This window comes from Epargyreus clarus, unplaced genomic scaffold (assembly GCF_041222505.1).
Source record: "Epargyreus clarus isolate Ecla_fem2 unplaced genomic scaffold, WU_Ecla_fem_2.2 ptg000014l, whole genome shotgun sequence".
Classification (NCBI taxonomy): domain Eukaryota; kingdom Metazoa; phylum Arthropoda; class Insecta; order Lepidoptera; family Hesperiidae; genus Epargyreus; species Epargyreus clarus.
In genome coordinates, this window is record NW_027332222.1 from 3,913,874 (window position 1) to 3,927,933 (window position 14,060).

The following is a 14,060-nucleotide window of genomic DNA, read 5'->3' on the forward strand; positions in this document are numbered from 1 at the left end:
CTACGAGGCACATTACATTATTAATTATTTACCACAATTATAAATTTATTCAAAACACTCCTCTCCATTTAGGGATAACATTAATACATTGTATTCGATACAATAACTATAAAATATTAATTTGCGTACAAAATAAAAAGAAATGTAGAAGCATCGTAAAGGTGTTTGATAAAATGTTAATGTTTGTGACAGGAATAAGAAACCATTTGATGTATGCATGTATATTTATTATGAAGATGTTAAAACATACATAAAAATCAAGGCGAAATTTAGTAATTACGAAGTTTACCAAATTAATGATTATAATTTATATAAGTTCTTATTTGGATGAATTTATTCTTAACAATAACACTTCTTTAAATTAAAAATAAATACACATAATCTGTATTTCTATGTAGTCTGTGGAAAACAAAGCGCTTTCAACCTGTCACTTTGACAAGTGTCAGATCGAAATGAAAGACGAGGTGTCTCGTATTTTCTAGCTCTTGGAATTGTAATAAAGAGTACTTTAATCATATCGTCAATAAAAGACAGATAAGCTCTCTTTCACACACAATTCGATAGCAATAGTGTTATTTGAAAACCTTGAGAACTTTTGTATAAATTTTGTCAAGTACACATCAAGCTATAAGTACTTACAACGTTTTTATTTCTGTTTAAGAATCGTCTTTATGAAATTGTAGTAATACTAGCTCATAAGTGATGATAGTAGCGAAGACCTGTAAAAAGAAAATAGTTCACGATAAGAGAAATAGTACATTACAATACGAGGACGAAAAATTTTTTTCTGACAAGTGTGAGTTTGCAGGCCGAGCCGCAGGCGAGGACTGCAATCACACGAGTCAGAAAAACATTTTATATCACGGCGTGCGTAAATTGACGTTTTACGCACGCTTCGCGTGCGCAAAACCCCCATTTCCGACCCCGTAATATAAAATTTTATACAACACGCGGACGAAAAATGTTTTTCTGACTCGTGTGATTGCAGTCCTCGCCTGCGGCTCGGCCTGCAAACTCACACTTGTCAGAAAAAAATTTTTCGTCCTCGTATTGTAATGTACTATTTCGTCCGCGTGTTGTATAAAATTTTATATTACGGGGTCGGAAATGGGGGTTTTGCGCACGCGAAGCGTGCGTAAAACGTCCATTTACGCACGCCGTGATATAAACATATTTTTAAATTTAACAACAGCTTACCTTACCCTACTGCAGAGCGTAATGTTTTTATAGCGTATTATATGTATGACCAAATGACTTGACACATTTGAGGGGAACATATTTGATTCAGTCGTTTTTTTGCTTTTGTAATAATTCTCCAGTCATTTCTTAACTTGGCCGCATCACTGCCGTGCCTTTAGCGTCTGATTACATCTTGGTTCACAGTTCTTATATAACTTAGCAATATTATATTCCGTTCGTGGGCTTATAAGTAACATAGTATAGTATTACTATTAACTAATTCTATTTTTGGTTAGAAGTCGTTGATCTCAATTATTACCTCAACTATGATTGTCTACCCACGCCTCGTTGAATGTCTAGACTTATTTCAAGGTTCTAAAAATCTAATATAATATTTAACTTTATTTATCAACTTAGTACAACACTCGATTGAAATGACAGTTTATTTGAAATTGCTATTGAGTTTTCTTGTACCTTTTTGTATTACATTATTCAGTGTCTTCTTTTTTACTAAAAATATTTATTTTTATTTCCAGAATTAGTAGCCATAGTTATAATATACTATGACAGTTACTTATGAGACAGATTTTCGAGGTTAATTTTACACTTATTAATGCTAGCATTTTCTGTATTGTATGTTAGTTGTATTAAATTTGTCAAATTACTAATTACATAAACTTCTATCAAACATTAAATTCTCAATTGTCTGTCAATTATGATTCATGGGATAGAGGGACAAATAGCGGAACCTTTTTACCCTTAGAATACGGAATACTAAAAAAGCATTAAAACCAAAAATCCTCATTCAAAAAATGCACGAAAAATCGCTTAAAGTGAACCATTGGAAAAACTTTTCGATATTCGATTCCTGCATAAAGTTACCTTCAAAATCATTTCTCTTGTTACGTGGAAGAAAAGGCCACTTAATGCAGTTGTCGTGTACCGGAGTTGGCGGTGGAATCTCTGAACCTGAAATGAATTTGTGACTTAATCCTGCATTTATTTTTTTTATTAGACTTATATCTATAAAATTTTATTTAAGAGTGTAATCTGAGATTTCTGAGTGTATTTTGACACTGTACGATCATTAGAAAATTGTTTTTTTTCTGTAGAAATGGTTTTTGCTGTCGTGTAAAAGTTGTCGCCTTTAAACAATGCAGATAATTCTAGATAGATTTCATAGTTATATTTCTCTATATATGAAGAGATTTTTGAGAGCTATTCAAATCATGGATTGACAATGCTGTTACAATTTGCTATGTAGCTATATTGTGTTAAATATTGCGCAACTATATACAACATATTGCTAGAGAAGCTATAGCAACAAAAATATAGAAAAATACAATTTTCATAGCAAATTTACAAAGCTCTATGATATTGGAAGGCAAGTAGGACTCAGAGATTACTCGTATGCCATGCTGGGTATACTAAAAATTATAATATAGCTCCTACCAATTCACTTACATGAATATTATAATCTCGGCTCGATACACAGCTCAATGCGTATTTTGGTTCACTGGCAACAGTATTAACGTTGGCAGCTAGGAAGAACATCACAGCTGCTCGCAACATCAGAAATGTGAAGGAATACGCGTAGTAGAACAGGTTTATACTCCATCCTATGTTGCTGGAACTATTACAGGTTATAGCTAACATTTTAGGTCTGTTATTGATAATTAATCTCCCCAATTTTTTCGTACCAAGGATTGAAATTTGGAGATTTCTGGTAGAAGATAAAAGTTGAAGAATGCGATTTCGATTGGTCGGAGGTTCGAATCTCAGACGAGCTCTGATTTTTCAAAGTTATATGTTTTTTAGAAGTGAATTATTAACTTGCTTTAACGGTGACTGAAAACATCATAAGAAGACCTATATGATTGTGAGTTCTTAACATTTCGTAGCACTGTCCTTAAACTCACCAGGATGAAATATCTGATTATAATGTTATACTTTATTAGATGCAATGCAAATCATATTTTATAATTCGGGTACCTTTTAGAGGAAACCCTATGTCCTTTTCTGAACCCCTAACAACGTACATACGTTTTTACATACAATAAATCATGATAATCGGTTATAGCAAACAAACAAACAAACTCACATTCAATTTAAAATGTTAGTTAGGATACTTACGTCTTTTCTTCTCGTGGTTGACCAGCGCAATTTTTGTGTGTACCATAGCGAAAACTGTAAAAATATGTTAGTAATTTAAAGGTGGGTACAGTAACGTAACATGCAATGTAACATAAAAGGAGCATTTAGCGCGCACGAACTGAGCATGTACCCACTCGCATCTGTTTCTAGCATGCTCGCGGCGAACATAGCTCAGTCTATCGAGAAAACTGAAAAAAATGGATCGTGATGACCATATATTAGTGACGATGTTTGTTGATGTTTGAAAAAACCGACAAATGCCGGATCGCGGCGCGCACGTCTTGAAATGCTCTTTTCGCGTGCGTAGTATGCAAGGTTTGTGCGCGTTAGGCGTCTACACTATGGAAATCCTGTTACTTTGCATGATACATTGCGGCAATATGGACGGTAAATTATTTCACTGCGTGTTACATTGTATGGCACGTTGCACCAGTCTGTACCCACCTTAATATAGTTCACAAATAAAAACATCCATGATTCTATATCGGCGGCATCACCATCACACATATGTCTGCGTAATAACGGTATTAAGCGCAGCTGCCAGTTTGAAGGTTGTGGTAAAGATAGACTTAGATGAAGCGTTCCTTCTTAGTCCTGAGGATTAGCAATGTATCTGTGGTCGATCGCCAGTAGGACTCTATTAATCTGGGGTTGATCACAGATGTCTATGCAGTGGTCTTACTATCAAGACACAGTCCATATGCTCTTTATAATATGGGAGTAGCAGACGAGTATGCAGTCCACCTGATGGCAAGTGGTTACTATCACCCATGAAAATCTATAATCAATCCCAGATAGGATGAGATATTCCTACCTGGAGTCCGCGACAGGTACGCCGCTACCCCTGAGGACTAAGCTGGATGCCTCGGAAAAATATGTCTCCCTTACCACACTCCAAACCAGAACATAGCAGCGCTCAACACTGCTGTTATTAGGCAGAAATAGGTGTGGTGGTGGCGCCGGAGTCGAACCACAAAGGGTTCTACCACCTTTAAAAGTCATTTGATACTTTTACATAATAAACTACATATTTTAAAGTGATTACTTCAAAGTATTATATAGTTGCAGACAAATGAAGAAAAGGTTCGTGAATATTGACAATAGGATCAGGTAGCACATCTTCGAGTCCACTGCCTGCACCAGCGCTACTAGTTGGGAATAGTAATACCTCAATTGCTCCCAATTATGGGTTTTCTGAAAACAAATATTTGTTTTAAGAATCAACAATCAAAATGTAGTGTAAGGTGGTTTGAAGTTCTTTCATTAGAGTTCATGTTCAAATCATCTATATGCAGTGTTAGTTTAGTGGTTGAATCTCGCCCTCTCAATCGAGTTGTCTATAGTTCTAATCCCATATTGAAAAATTAGAGGTTCATGCCTGGGATTTGAACCTGGCACGCACCTCTAATTTTTCAGTTATGTGCGACCCCTCGATCAAGAGGCTGAGTTTCTTAACCACTAGGCTATCACTGTTTTCATTGCAAATATTGTACAGAAAAACAAAATTTTGGCTAACATGCCTATTGCCATACGTTGTATGCTTGTAAACATAAACGGAGCTTTAATAGCCGTAATCTTCATGTGCGAGTATGTGTTTTGTACAAAAAAGTCCAAAAAAACGAGACAAAAGCCTTTGTTTAGACTTAAACAAAGCATTACCTAGTCATTTAGAGCATTATACGGACTGCCTGAGCCCATTTAGTTCTCAACGTCATGCGTCTCCGGAAATGTTAAAGAGATTTATAGTTCTTACAACCCTTAAAGTTGAGGTAATGTATTGTGCCATATCAAGAGTAATTTTATATATAAAATTCTCGTGTCACAATGTTAGTTACCGTACTCCTCCGAAACGGCTTTACCGAATTTCATCGAATTTTATATGCATATTCAGTAAGTCTGAGAATCGGCTACTATCTATTTTTCATACCCCTAAGTCATAAAGATTGTTCACTCTTAACATTTTTTTATTTATATGGCAACACAACGTTTGCCGGATCCGCTAGTTTTATGTATAAAATTACCGTTCACATATGTTTTTGTACATGACAAAATAAATATAAAACAAATACCTGATTCCTTAAGATTCTAAGCTATGTCACTCATACTGTTTAGATGATTCCAACGACACCTCATTAGCTTCCTTCGTTTCCTTGGATTGTCGATTTATTCATTGAACAACCAACGAACAATCGACGAACAATCGAACAATCGACCAATAACCAAATACTGTATTGTATTCGAATACAATCAAACACAATAACAATCTAATAATTCGAATGTTTTAGTAACGATCGCGCATCGCTACACCTCATGTGTTAAACCATCAAGCTGCTTGCAGGGATTGCCAATTAATGAGAAATAAATACATACGCATATCTAAAAGCTTCCGCGGTATTGTATAAAAAAAATTTTTAACAAAAAAATAAAACCGACTTCTATGTCACTACAAAGTAAAAAATAATTGAAATAAATGTTGGTTTAGTACATATTTCTGAAGTCGGCGCTCAATATATTTCTTTTGATAACAGCGTGTCCAATATGAGCGCCGACTTCAGAAATATGTACTAAACCAACATTTATTTCAATTATTTTTTACTTTGTAGTGACATAGAAGTCGGTTTTATTTTTTTGTTAAAAATTTTTTTTTCACCCTTTTTAGTGATGATATGCTAACGTTTGTATTAATATTATGTAAAATTGTATAAATGTGATCATAAATAAAGGTAAGGTCTGAATAGATACGGATTGGACCCACCCGCTCGCAGGGCGCTGCCGCGCCCTTCTCGCTTAGTTTTATATTGTCTTATATGTTCCAACCTAACCTAACCAATTCAATACGAAACACTATAGGCGAAGCTTTATGAGATACTAATTATTGGCTAGGTTAGGTAGGAACAGATAAGTAAATAAATCAAACTAGGTGGTAAAACTCTGCGAGTGAACCGGTCCAATTTACCTTAATTCAATAGTTAAGAAAAGAAAAAGGAGTTGATGGTCAAATTTTTCATTATATATCTCTGTCTAGCTACTTCATTACAACAAATGTCTAATCTATATACTTTACATGGGAGGCACCTCTGCATCATCAGGATTGAAGAATTGAAGGTCATATCTTCCATCATATGTCTCTACTCAGAGACCTTATCATATATTCGTAAGCTCCAAATGCCTAAGTTGTATGGTTGAGGCAGGAGGCACTTCTGCATTATCAGAGTTGAAGAGTAGAAGGTCAAATTTTCCATCATATATCTCTACCTATCAATCTTATTGAATATTCATAAGCATCAAATGCCTAACTTGTATAGCTGAGGCAGGAGGCACCTCTGCATTATCAGAGTTGAAGAGTGGAAGGTCAAATTTTCCATCATATATCTCAACTTATTGACTTTATTAAATATCCATAAGTTCCAAATGCCTAACTTGTATGGTTGAGGCAGGAGGCACTTCTGCATTACCAGGGTTGAAGAGTTGAACGTCAAAATTTCCATCATATCATGATAACCTAGACACTCAATGTTCATTTTAAGTTTCATGAGAATTGAGTGGGCAGAAGGTAAGTTGTCATAAAATATGTAAAAAGCAGGGGTAGTGATGATGAGTTCCACCCCATAACTTAAATTCTAATCATCAGAGCGTACTAATGTTAAGGTAGAAAAGTACCGCAACGAAACACCCTTTCATATGAAAAAAAGAAAATTAAAATTGGTTAAGAAATACTCGACTTATTCAAGTTTATATGAAATCGGGTTTTTCCAATTTTCCGGGAAAACTGGCGGAAATTTTCAAATTTCCTCGAAATGGGACCCCCTGTGAAACTAGCCGCATACAATGGTGTATGAATCATGTCGATCGGTCGCGGCATCGCGAAAAAATCGCCGAACAAACATAAAAAAAAAAAAAAAAAAAAATATATATACGGTCGAATTGAGTAACCTCCTCCTTTTTCGAAGTCGGTTAAAAAGGGTTTTAGTCTAGGGTGTGTTAGTCTATAGAATATCATATATTCTAAGCTCAACGCCAAGTCTTTGATTTGATTTTGGTGCAAACATAGATTAGTAAAGGTTACTCATTCCTAACAAGAAAATGTAACCAGTTATGACACTTGAAATTGTCACTGTCATCTATTTTCGTGTTTGTACGAGTAAAACTTACGTTTTCTTGTTGAGAATTTACAAGTGTGTTCAAATCTCGAAAATATGCAGTAAGATACAAGCTGAAACACATTGTCATTATGTCCGTAAAGTTCCAGAGAAAAGTAGATTGGACATTGGCCATCTGAAATAAATTATAAAAATATAAAAATTACCGTCTGAAATAAATTAAAAATATATTAATACTTCAATAAAATTAAAAAGAACTTTAAATAATGTTAAATTTCAATGTTTTCAATCAAATTTCTTTAAGCAATAAATGTTTAATAATTTATCTTGAAAATAAACGTTCGTAAAATTACATTTCAAATTTTAGTACACGTAGCTTAAAAATGACGTGAAATACAAATTCGAATTAATTAATTTATTACAAATTAAATTGTAACATTGCAATTCCCGAATATTTTAATAAAGTGAATAATGAACTTCCTGCAAAGATAAAGTATTATTAATAAGATATTTACCGTGCAGATAAAAAATGTAAAGTAGTTACAAGGCACGTAGTTGAAGACGAATGGGTACGAAAAGTGACAGTAATTCTTCAATATTCTGTTTCCAAAAACAGCATCCTCGTAGCATAAGACCACGGTTTTGAATTTATATATTAACGATAAGGAATGCTCAACTGGAAAATAAAACAAACATGAGGTTAAAATCATTAAATTATTTAAAAAAAAATAGTTGTATGTTTGTCACATAGATTAGTAAAGATTACTCACTCCTAACAAGAAAATGTACGCAGTTTTGAGAATTGAAATAGTTGCATAAAAAAGTTTTGCCACGTCTCCGTGCTAAAATGTCCCTAAAATATTTGAAATAATTATTTATTTATTATGTAAATCACGCAGTATTCGTTATTTATTCGTAAAATTTTCTCTAAAAATGTTTTTATTTGTCAAGAATTCAAAAAAAGAACATACTAATAAGCCGTTTGTGGCTTCATTCAATTTGAAGGTGGCGAAGTATCTTTACTAATCTATGGTTTGTCATGTATAATTAAGTATACAAATAAAAATGCAGTTGTTGTATCCGTCCGGTAAATCCATCATCTATAACTCCATGTATCTCCCATTAACATTGATATTTATATGTTGCAGGGTGTAGTTTGTAGGGTTTAGTTTGCAGGGTGTAATCCATTTTAGTAGTTGTATGATAATAAAATTATAAATGAAAATTTATACGTAGCCGTAGGCGTGTACAAAAATAAATACATTTCATTTCACTTCATTTCTTTTCGATTCATTTCGTTCCGTTTCATGTCAAATCAGAACAAGAACAACTTCTAAATTAAAAGTTTCTGACCATCCGACCTCTAGATTGACGCGAGCGGGCTATAACGTCCCAAGAACAAGAAAAGATAAAAATGAAGACAATACTTAACACACTATGGGCGATGGTAACTTACTTGCAGCTAAAATCAACACAACATACGTAATCGCGCTGAACTTGACAGCCCTGATCTTCGTAACATGGATCACAGTAACCCGCTGCTCTATTTTGGCAGCCCTTCTCACCAAACTTGGCCACTCATTCGCCAGTTTCAGCAGAAATAACGCTGATATCAGCCCCGTCACATAAAACGCTAGATTCGCTGAAATAATATATTGTGTTAACAGTGTTTTAATTATAGGTATTTTAACCGACTTCAAAAATTACGTTCTATATTCGACCGCTAAGTATGTTTGTAGGTCCGCGATTTTCTCGAAAATCACTCATCCAATTTGAATGGGGTTCTCTTTTATTCACATTTTATTTCTCGCACAATACAATGAATATTAAATTTGGTTGATGTTTAAGATGGGATAAAATAGTAGTAAGATAAGAAAAGGAGCTTTATAGAATGACATTATGATCAGAATGAAGTGAATGTAATGATTGAATTGACAATTGACGATTCTATTGGTCCGTCAATGACTAATCTTGTTTGCGTGATACACGTCCCAGGTTCGATCTTGCACCAGATGACTTTATGATCTTAATGATGACTTTAAACGTCTGATCTAGTTCTGCGTATATATTTTAAAATTAATGCGCGTTATAGGTTTCAGTTTCGATATTCGGGTAGGATAATCTTAATGATTAATGGGAAATTATAAAACGGTCGAATAAAAAAAAACTTAGCAACTGATAATGACATACTGTTTTAATAACTTGTGCGACTAAGTGAGCGACTGGAAATATAGAGAGGCAACTTTAGTATTAAGATAGATTAGGTTTTTCTAATTGAATTGGTTAGGTTAGGTTGGAACATATAAGGGCCCAATCTGTATGAATTCAGACCTTACCTTTATTCATGATCAATATGAGCAGTGAGCACACAATATTCTACTTATTATAGTATTTTTCAAAGTGGTTTTTGTATTCGAAACACTTCATTTAAAATAAAATGCTGCTCAGTATTAAAAAAAATATTTGCTAAATATTGAATAAAACACAGGACGTAATGTTTACACTTAGAAAAATATAAGGTCGCTCAGAAATAAATGAAGCTTCTTATTTCGTATTTTAAGTAACTCACATTAACGTTTGTAAGTCGCTGTTCTGTTGATTTCTCGTCACTCGCAGCCAGTCGCTCACTTAGTAATACTATAACCATAATTCATTATTTTTGTCACTCAAAACTTTTATTTGCAGTTACTCGTTTAAATACTACCCATGATTAATTTAGACTCCTTTACTAAGTCTGGGTATGTTGGTACATATATTCACCTGGATAAAAAACATTTTTCATATTGAAGGGCAGTGTAGAAATTGTTAAATCTATTTGGAATAGGGTTATAAAAACAGAAAACCCTAAAAAGAGAGGTAACAATAGGCTATGATTGGACTAAAGTGCTCTCAAAGCATAAATCGGTGTTTTCATTGTAGTAAGGTTTGTCGTGACTATGCAAGTTTGAAAAAATATTATAAGACATCGTCTTGGGACCATTATCCAAAAATCTCTCATTAATTGACGAAAAATGATATGTATTCATGAATAAGAATATTTTACAGAGGTAAAATAAATTGTTATATTCTACTCGACTGGTAAGCAGTGATAGCCTAGTAGAAACTCGTTCTATCGGAATCAGAATACGTGGCCAGCGCGGTAGACTATGGTCTAAAGCCTCTTACTCTGAGAGGTGACCCGTGCCCAGCAATGGTATTGTAATGGGTTGTCGGTGACTTATCTTGTAGTATTATGTAACACTGAACACACTAATTATATTGCGGTATACATAATTTTATACGGAAATCACAAAACATACAAAACTTGCGGTGATGGTCTAGTGGAGAAGAAACGCGGCCTCTTGATTGAGAGGTCCGAGGTTCAAATCCCAGGCACGTCTGATTTTTCAAAATTATGAGCGTATTAGAATTAGTAGAGCGTATTTAGAAGTTAATCATCACTTGCTTAAACTGTGAAGGAAAACATCGTGAGGAAACCTGCATACCTGAGAATTCTTAAAAAAAAAGATTTCAAAGGTATCTGAAGTCGACCAATTCGCACTTGGCCAGCGCGGTGGACTATGGCCTAATCCTTCTCATTCTGAGAGGAGACCCGTGCCCAACAGCAGGAAAATAATGGGTTGATAATGATACAAAACTTAGTATTAGATATGGAATTCAATGAACTTACATATAGTATTCAAACTTAGTTCCCTAATCAGAAACCAGTGTACCATGAACCCGGTGATACTAGTCTGCATAATGATAGTTGACAAGTAATATAAAGTGTAAAAGGACTTTATGTTGAATCTGTAACAAAAAATACATTATAAAAAGGTCTCCTCGCATAATTATATCCATGAAACGGTTTATTATGGTTTGAACCAGTTACAAAAGTGCTAATATTAGTGAGTTGAGTAATTATTAAATTTTAAGTACTAATGAATTTCGCTTTTAGTTAAATTTACTTTACGTAGAATTTTAATAATTTTTAACATGTGTTATCCCGGAATAATCTCAAACTCAAAAAGTTATAAATGAAATTATATTACAAATCGATATTACAAAAAACAAACATTCCAATGTTTGTTTTTTGTAATATCGATGTAGACTCAAGTATAGAGTCTGTCAACTAGATGATAGGTAGCCACCTATCCGCACACATGTATCTGTGACTAACTTCATATAGGACTTTTACATCAACTGGACCCGTGGCGGCCTGGTTTGTACGATCATTTTTGCCGCGTAGGTGCAAAATGTGGAATGAACTCCCTCCTGAAGTATTCCCTGAGCGCTATGACATGTCTCTCTTCAAGAGGGGTGCAAAAAAAATTCTCCTCCGAAGCCGGCGATGCATTAGCAACTCCTCTGGTGTTGCAAATGTCCATAGGCGACGGTGCCTACTTTCCACCAGGTAGCCCGTCTGCCTTATCTTTAGGTATAAATAAAAAAAAATAAGGACTAGGATTCTTAATTATACCAATCAAAACTGATTTGCCACTATTATGATCTAAGATGTTCGTCGTACATTCAGTCACCTGACGTCCCTGAAGTTCTCTTAAATCTAAACGTAAAAACTATTTTACACTAGGATCAGGTGTGGCGGTGTTACCTCCCAAGCCAAATAATACTGGTCATAGGTAAAAATAAACGAAAATACCACAAGACAGTAATACTAATAAATTTAAATAATTAATAACAGTTTCGAATATATTACTTTGGATTCTAACTAACTAAACATAATTAATCATTTATTTACCACATAAATCAAAATCTAGTATACTAAGCTCTTAATTCATAAAACTGTATTACATATAAGCCAACGGTACTCAATACAATGAATATGATAAGAAAATAAAAACTCAAGGGATGCAAATCGTAATCGCTATGTCGAAAGATCCCTCGCTCAGCGATTCAATTTAGATACAGGCATTCTGTTAGGTTTTACAGGAATATAAATAGAAGTAGCCCTGAGGTCTGTTGTAAAGGACCATTTATTACGGCCGTAAAAATAATTCGATTTCGATGCTGCTGATGTTATGTATTGAGACTGTTTTATAGAAATTATGTATTTCGTATTAGATGCTTAAACATTAAGTTCAAGTTGTTTTTTTAATTTGAATGTGATAGAATCCTTCTGGTTCAACTCCGCCGGAATCACCGCCACACCTATTACTGCTGAATAACAGCAGTGTTAAGCGCTGATGTGTTCTGGTTTCAAGGATGTGGTAAGAGAGATAAACATTTCCGAGGCATGTCAGCTTAGTCCGCATGGGTAGGGGTGAACAAGTGGCCGACCTCAGGTAGGAATCTTACCGACGATGGTTAAAGATGTCCATGGGCGGTAGTAGCCACTAACCATCCGGAGGACTTCATGCTCCTCTGCTACTCCTATATTATAAAAAAATATCAAAATACTCCAAGTACCCTATTGATTTATGAATCTATCATTGGATTTTCTCCGTAAATCGGTTGTTTCGAGATTACCCTGAGCAATAACATAATACTTAGTCTCTTCATTTTCATAAAACGGAAATAAATACGGTGAATGGAATAAATGGTACGGCTCTTCGAAATGCTTAGAATAATTGTATTTAAACGAGGCAATATATTTTCTCTTGCTATAGGTATTTGGTAGAAACATGTGCGGTTTGACTACGGTGGCAGCAGTGTCACACCTACTTCTTTCTAATAACAGCAGTGTTAAGCGCTGCTATGTTCCGGTTTAAAGGGTGTGGTAAGAGAGACATACTTTTGCGAGTCTTTCCAGCTTAGTCCTCAAGGGTAGCGATGCATCTGTGGTCCTCAGGTAGGAATCTAATGTTATCTCCGACTGATTGCAGATGGCCATGGGCAGCAGTAGCCTCTTATGATCATGAACTGCACGCCAGTTATTCCTATATAATAGAAAGTTCCAAGACGAATATTGATCGTAATTTAGTGCTGATTTTTTTACTATCTAAAGATTACATATACGCATATTCCCTTGGTTTTAAAAATACATCCTATACCTTACAATTACACACAATGGAACCAAATTGAATACTCCACTATTTCAAGTTAATTAAAACTAAAATTCTTATGATTTTTCCGTCACCCATTTTAAAACATTGGAAAGAAAGTATTCCAGCAAACTAATTAAAAGTGTCTGTGATTTCAGAGTAATTAATTAAAAATGTTGAAAAGACACTGTACCTGAGTTTTCCAATGTCACGTTTATTCAAGCCTTCTACTGGGAAAACGCCGGCCCAGCGGGAGAGCCTCATTGTATCTTGAAGGCAGGAGTGCATCTCACAGCTCTCAACTATGCGAGTTACGTTTGAAATCTTCATTTTAAAGCCTGAAATCCTGTTAGAAGATATTCTATATACAGTTACAAATGTTTTGAATTCAATTGTTACTAGTATTTATTGACGCTAGGCTACATTCTACTTTAAGTTTCTTCATAAAGCATTGCAACATTAAATGCACTTATAAAAAGGTAACACAAAAACGATAAGAACACCCAGACCCTGAATAAAAATTATTATTTATATGTTGCGTGACCAGGCATCGAACCTGAAACCCACTGCGTCTCGTCGAATCTTTCCTTATAGGACTCCTTACAAATCAAATGTGCGTATACTTACGTGTAATAACGAGTACCTA

General features: G+C 34.5%; 1 protein-coding gene across 1 annotated transcript; it reads right to left on the reverse strand.

The window, feature by feature from the left end:
• Positions 1-656: 656 nt before the first annotated feature.
• Positions 657-13,702, reverse strand: LOC140747538 (gustatory receptor 5a for trehalose). Its single transcript, XM_073080046.1, has 9 exons — positions 13,608-13,702; positions 11,104-11,222; positions 8,890-9,075; positions 7,985-8,109; positions 7,486-7,608; positions 4,379-4,527; positions 2,644-2,791; positions 2,062-2,148; positions 657-719 (listed from the first exon to the last, which is right to left on the reverse strand). The coding sequence occupies exons 1-9, from the start codon at positions 13,700-13,702 to the stop codon at positions 657-659; spliced, it is 1,095 nt and encodes a 364-aa protein (XP_072936147.1).
• Between the last annotated feature and the right edge of the window lie 358 nt (positions 13,703-14,060).

Excerpts from the sequence above, each read along its gene's own strand:
- LOC140747538 (XM_073080046.1), bottom strand. The coding sequence starts at position 13,702 with ATGCACTCCTGCCTTCAAGATACAATGAGGCTCTCCCGCTGGGCCGGC. Across the intron at positions 9,076-11,103 it reads ACTAAGTTTGAATACTATAT|CGAATCTAGCGTTTTATGTG; the intron begins GTAAGTTCATTG and ends ATATTATTTCAG. Across the intron at positions 720-2,061 it reads CAAGAGAAATGATTTTGAAG|GTCTTCGCTACTATCATCAC; the intron begins GTAACTTTATGC and ends TTCTTTTTACAG.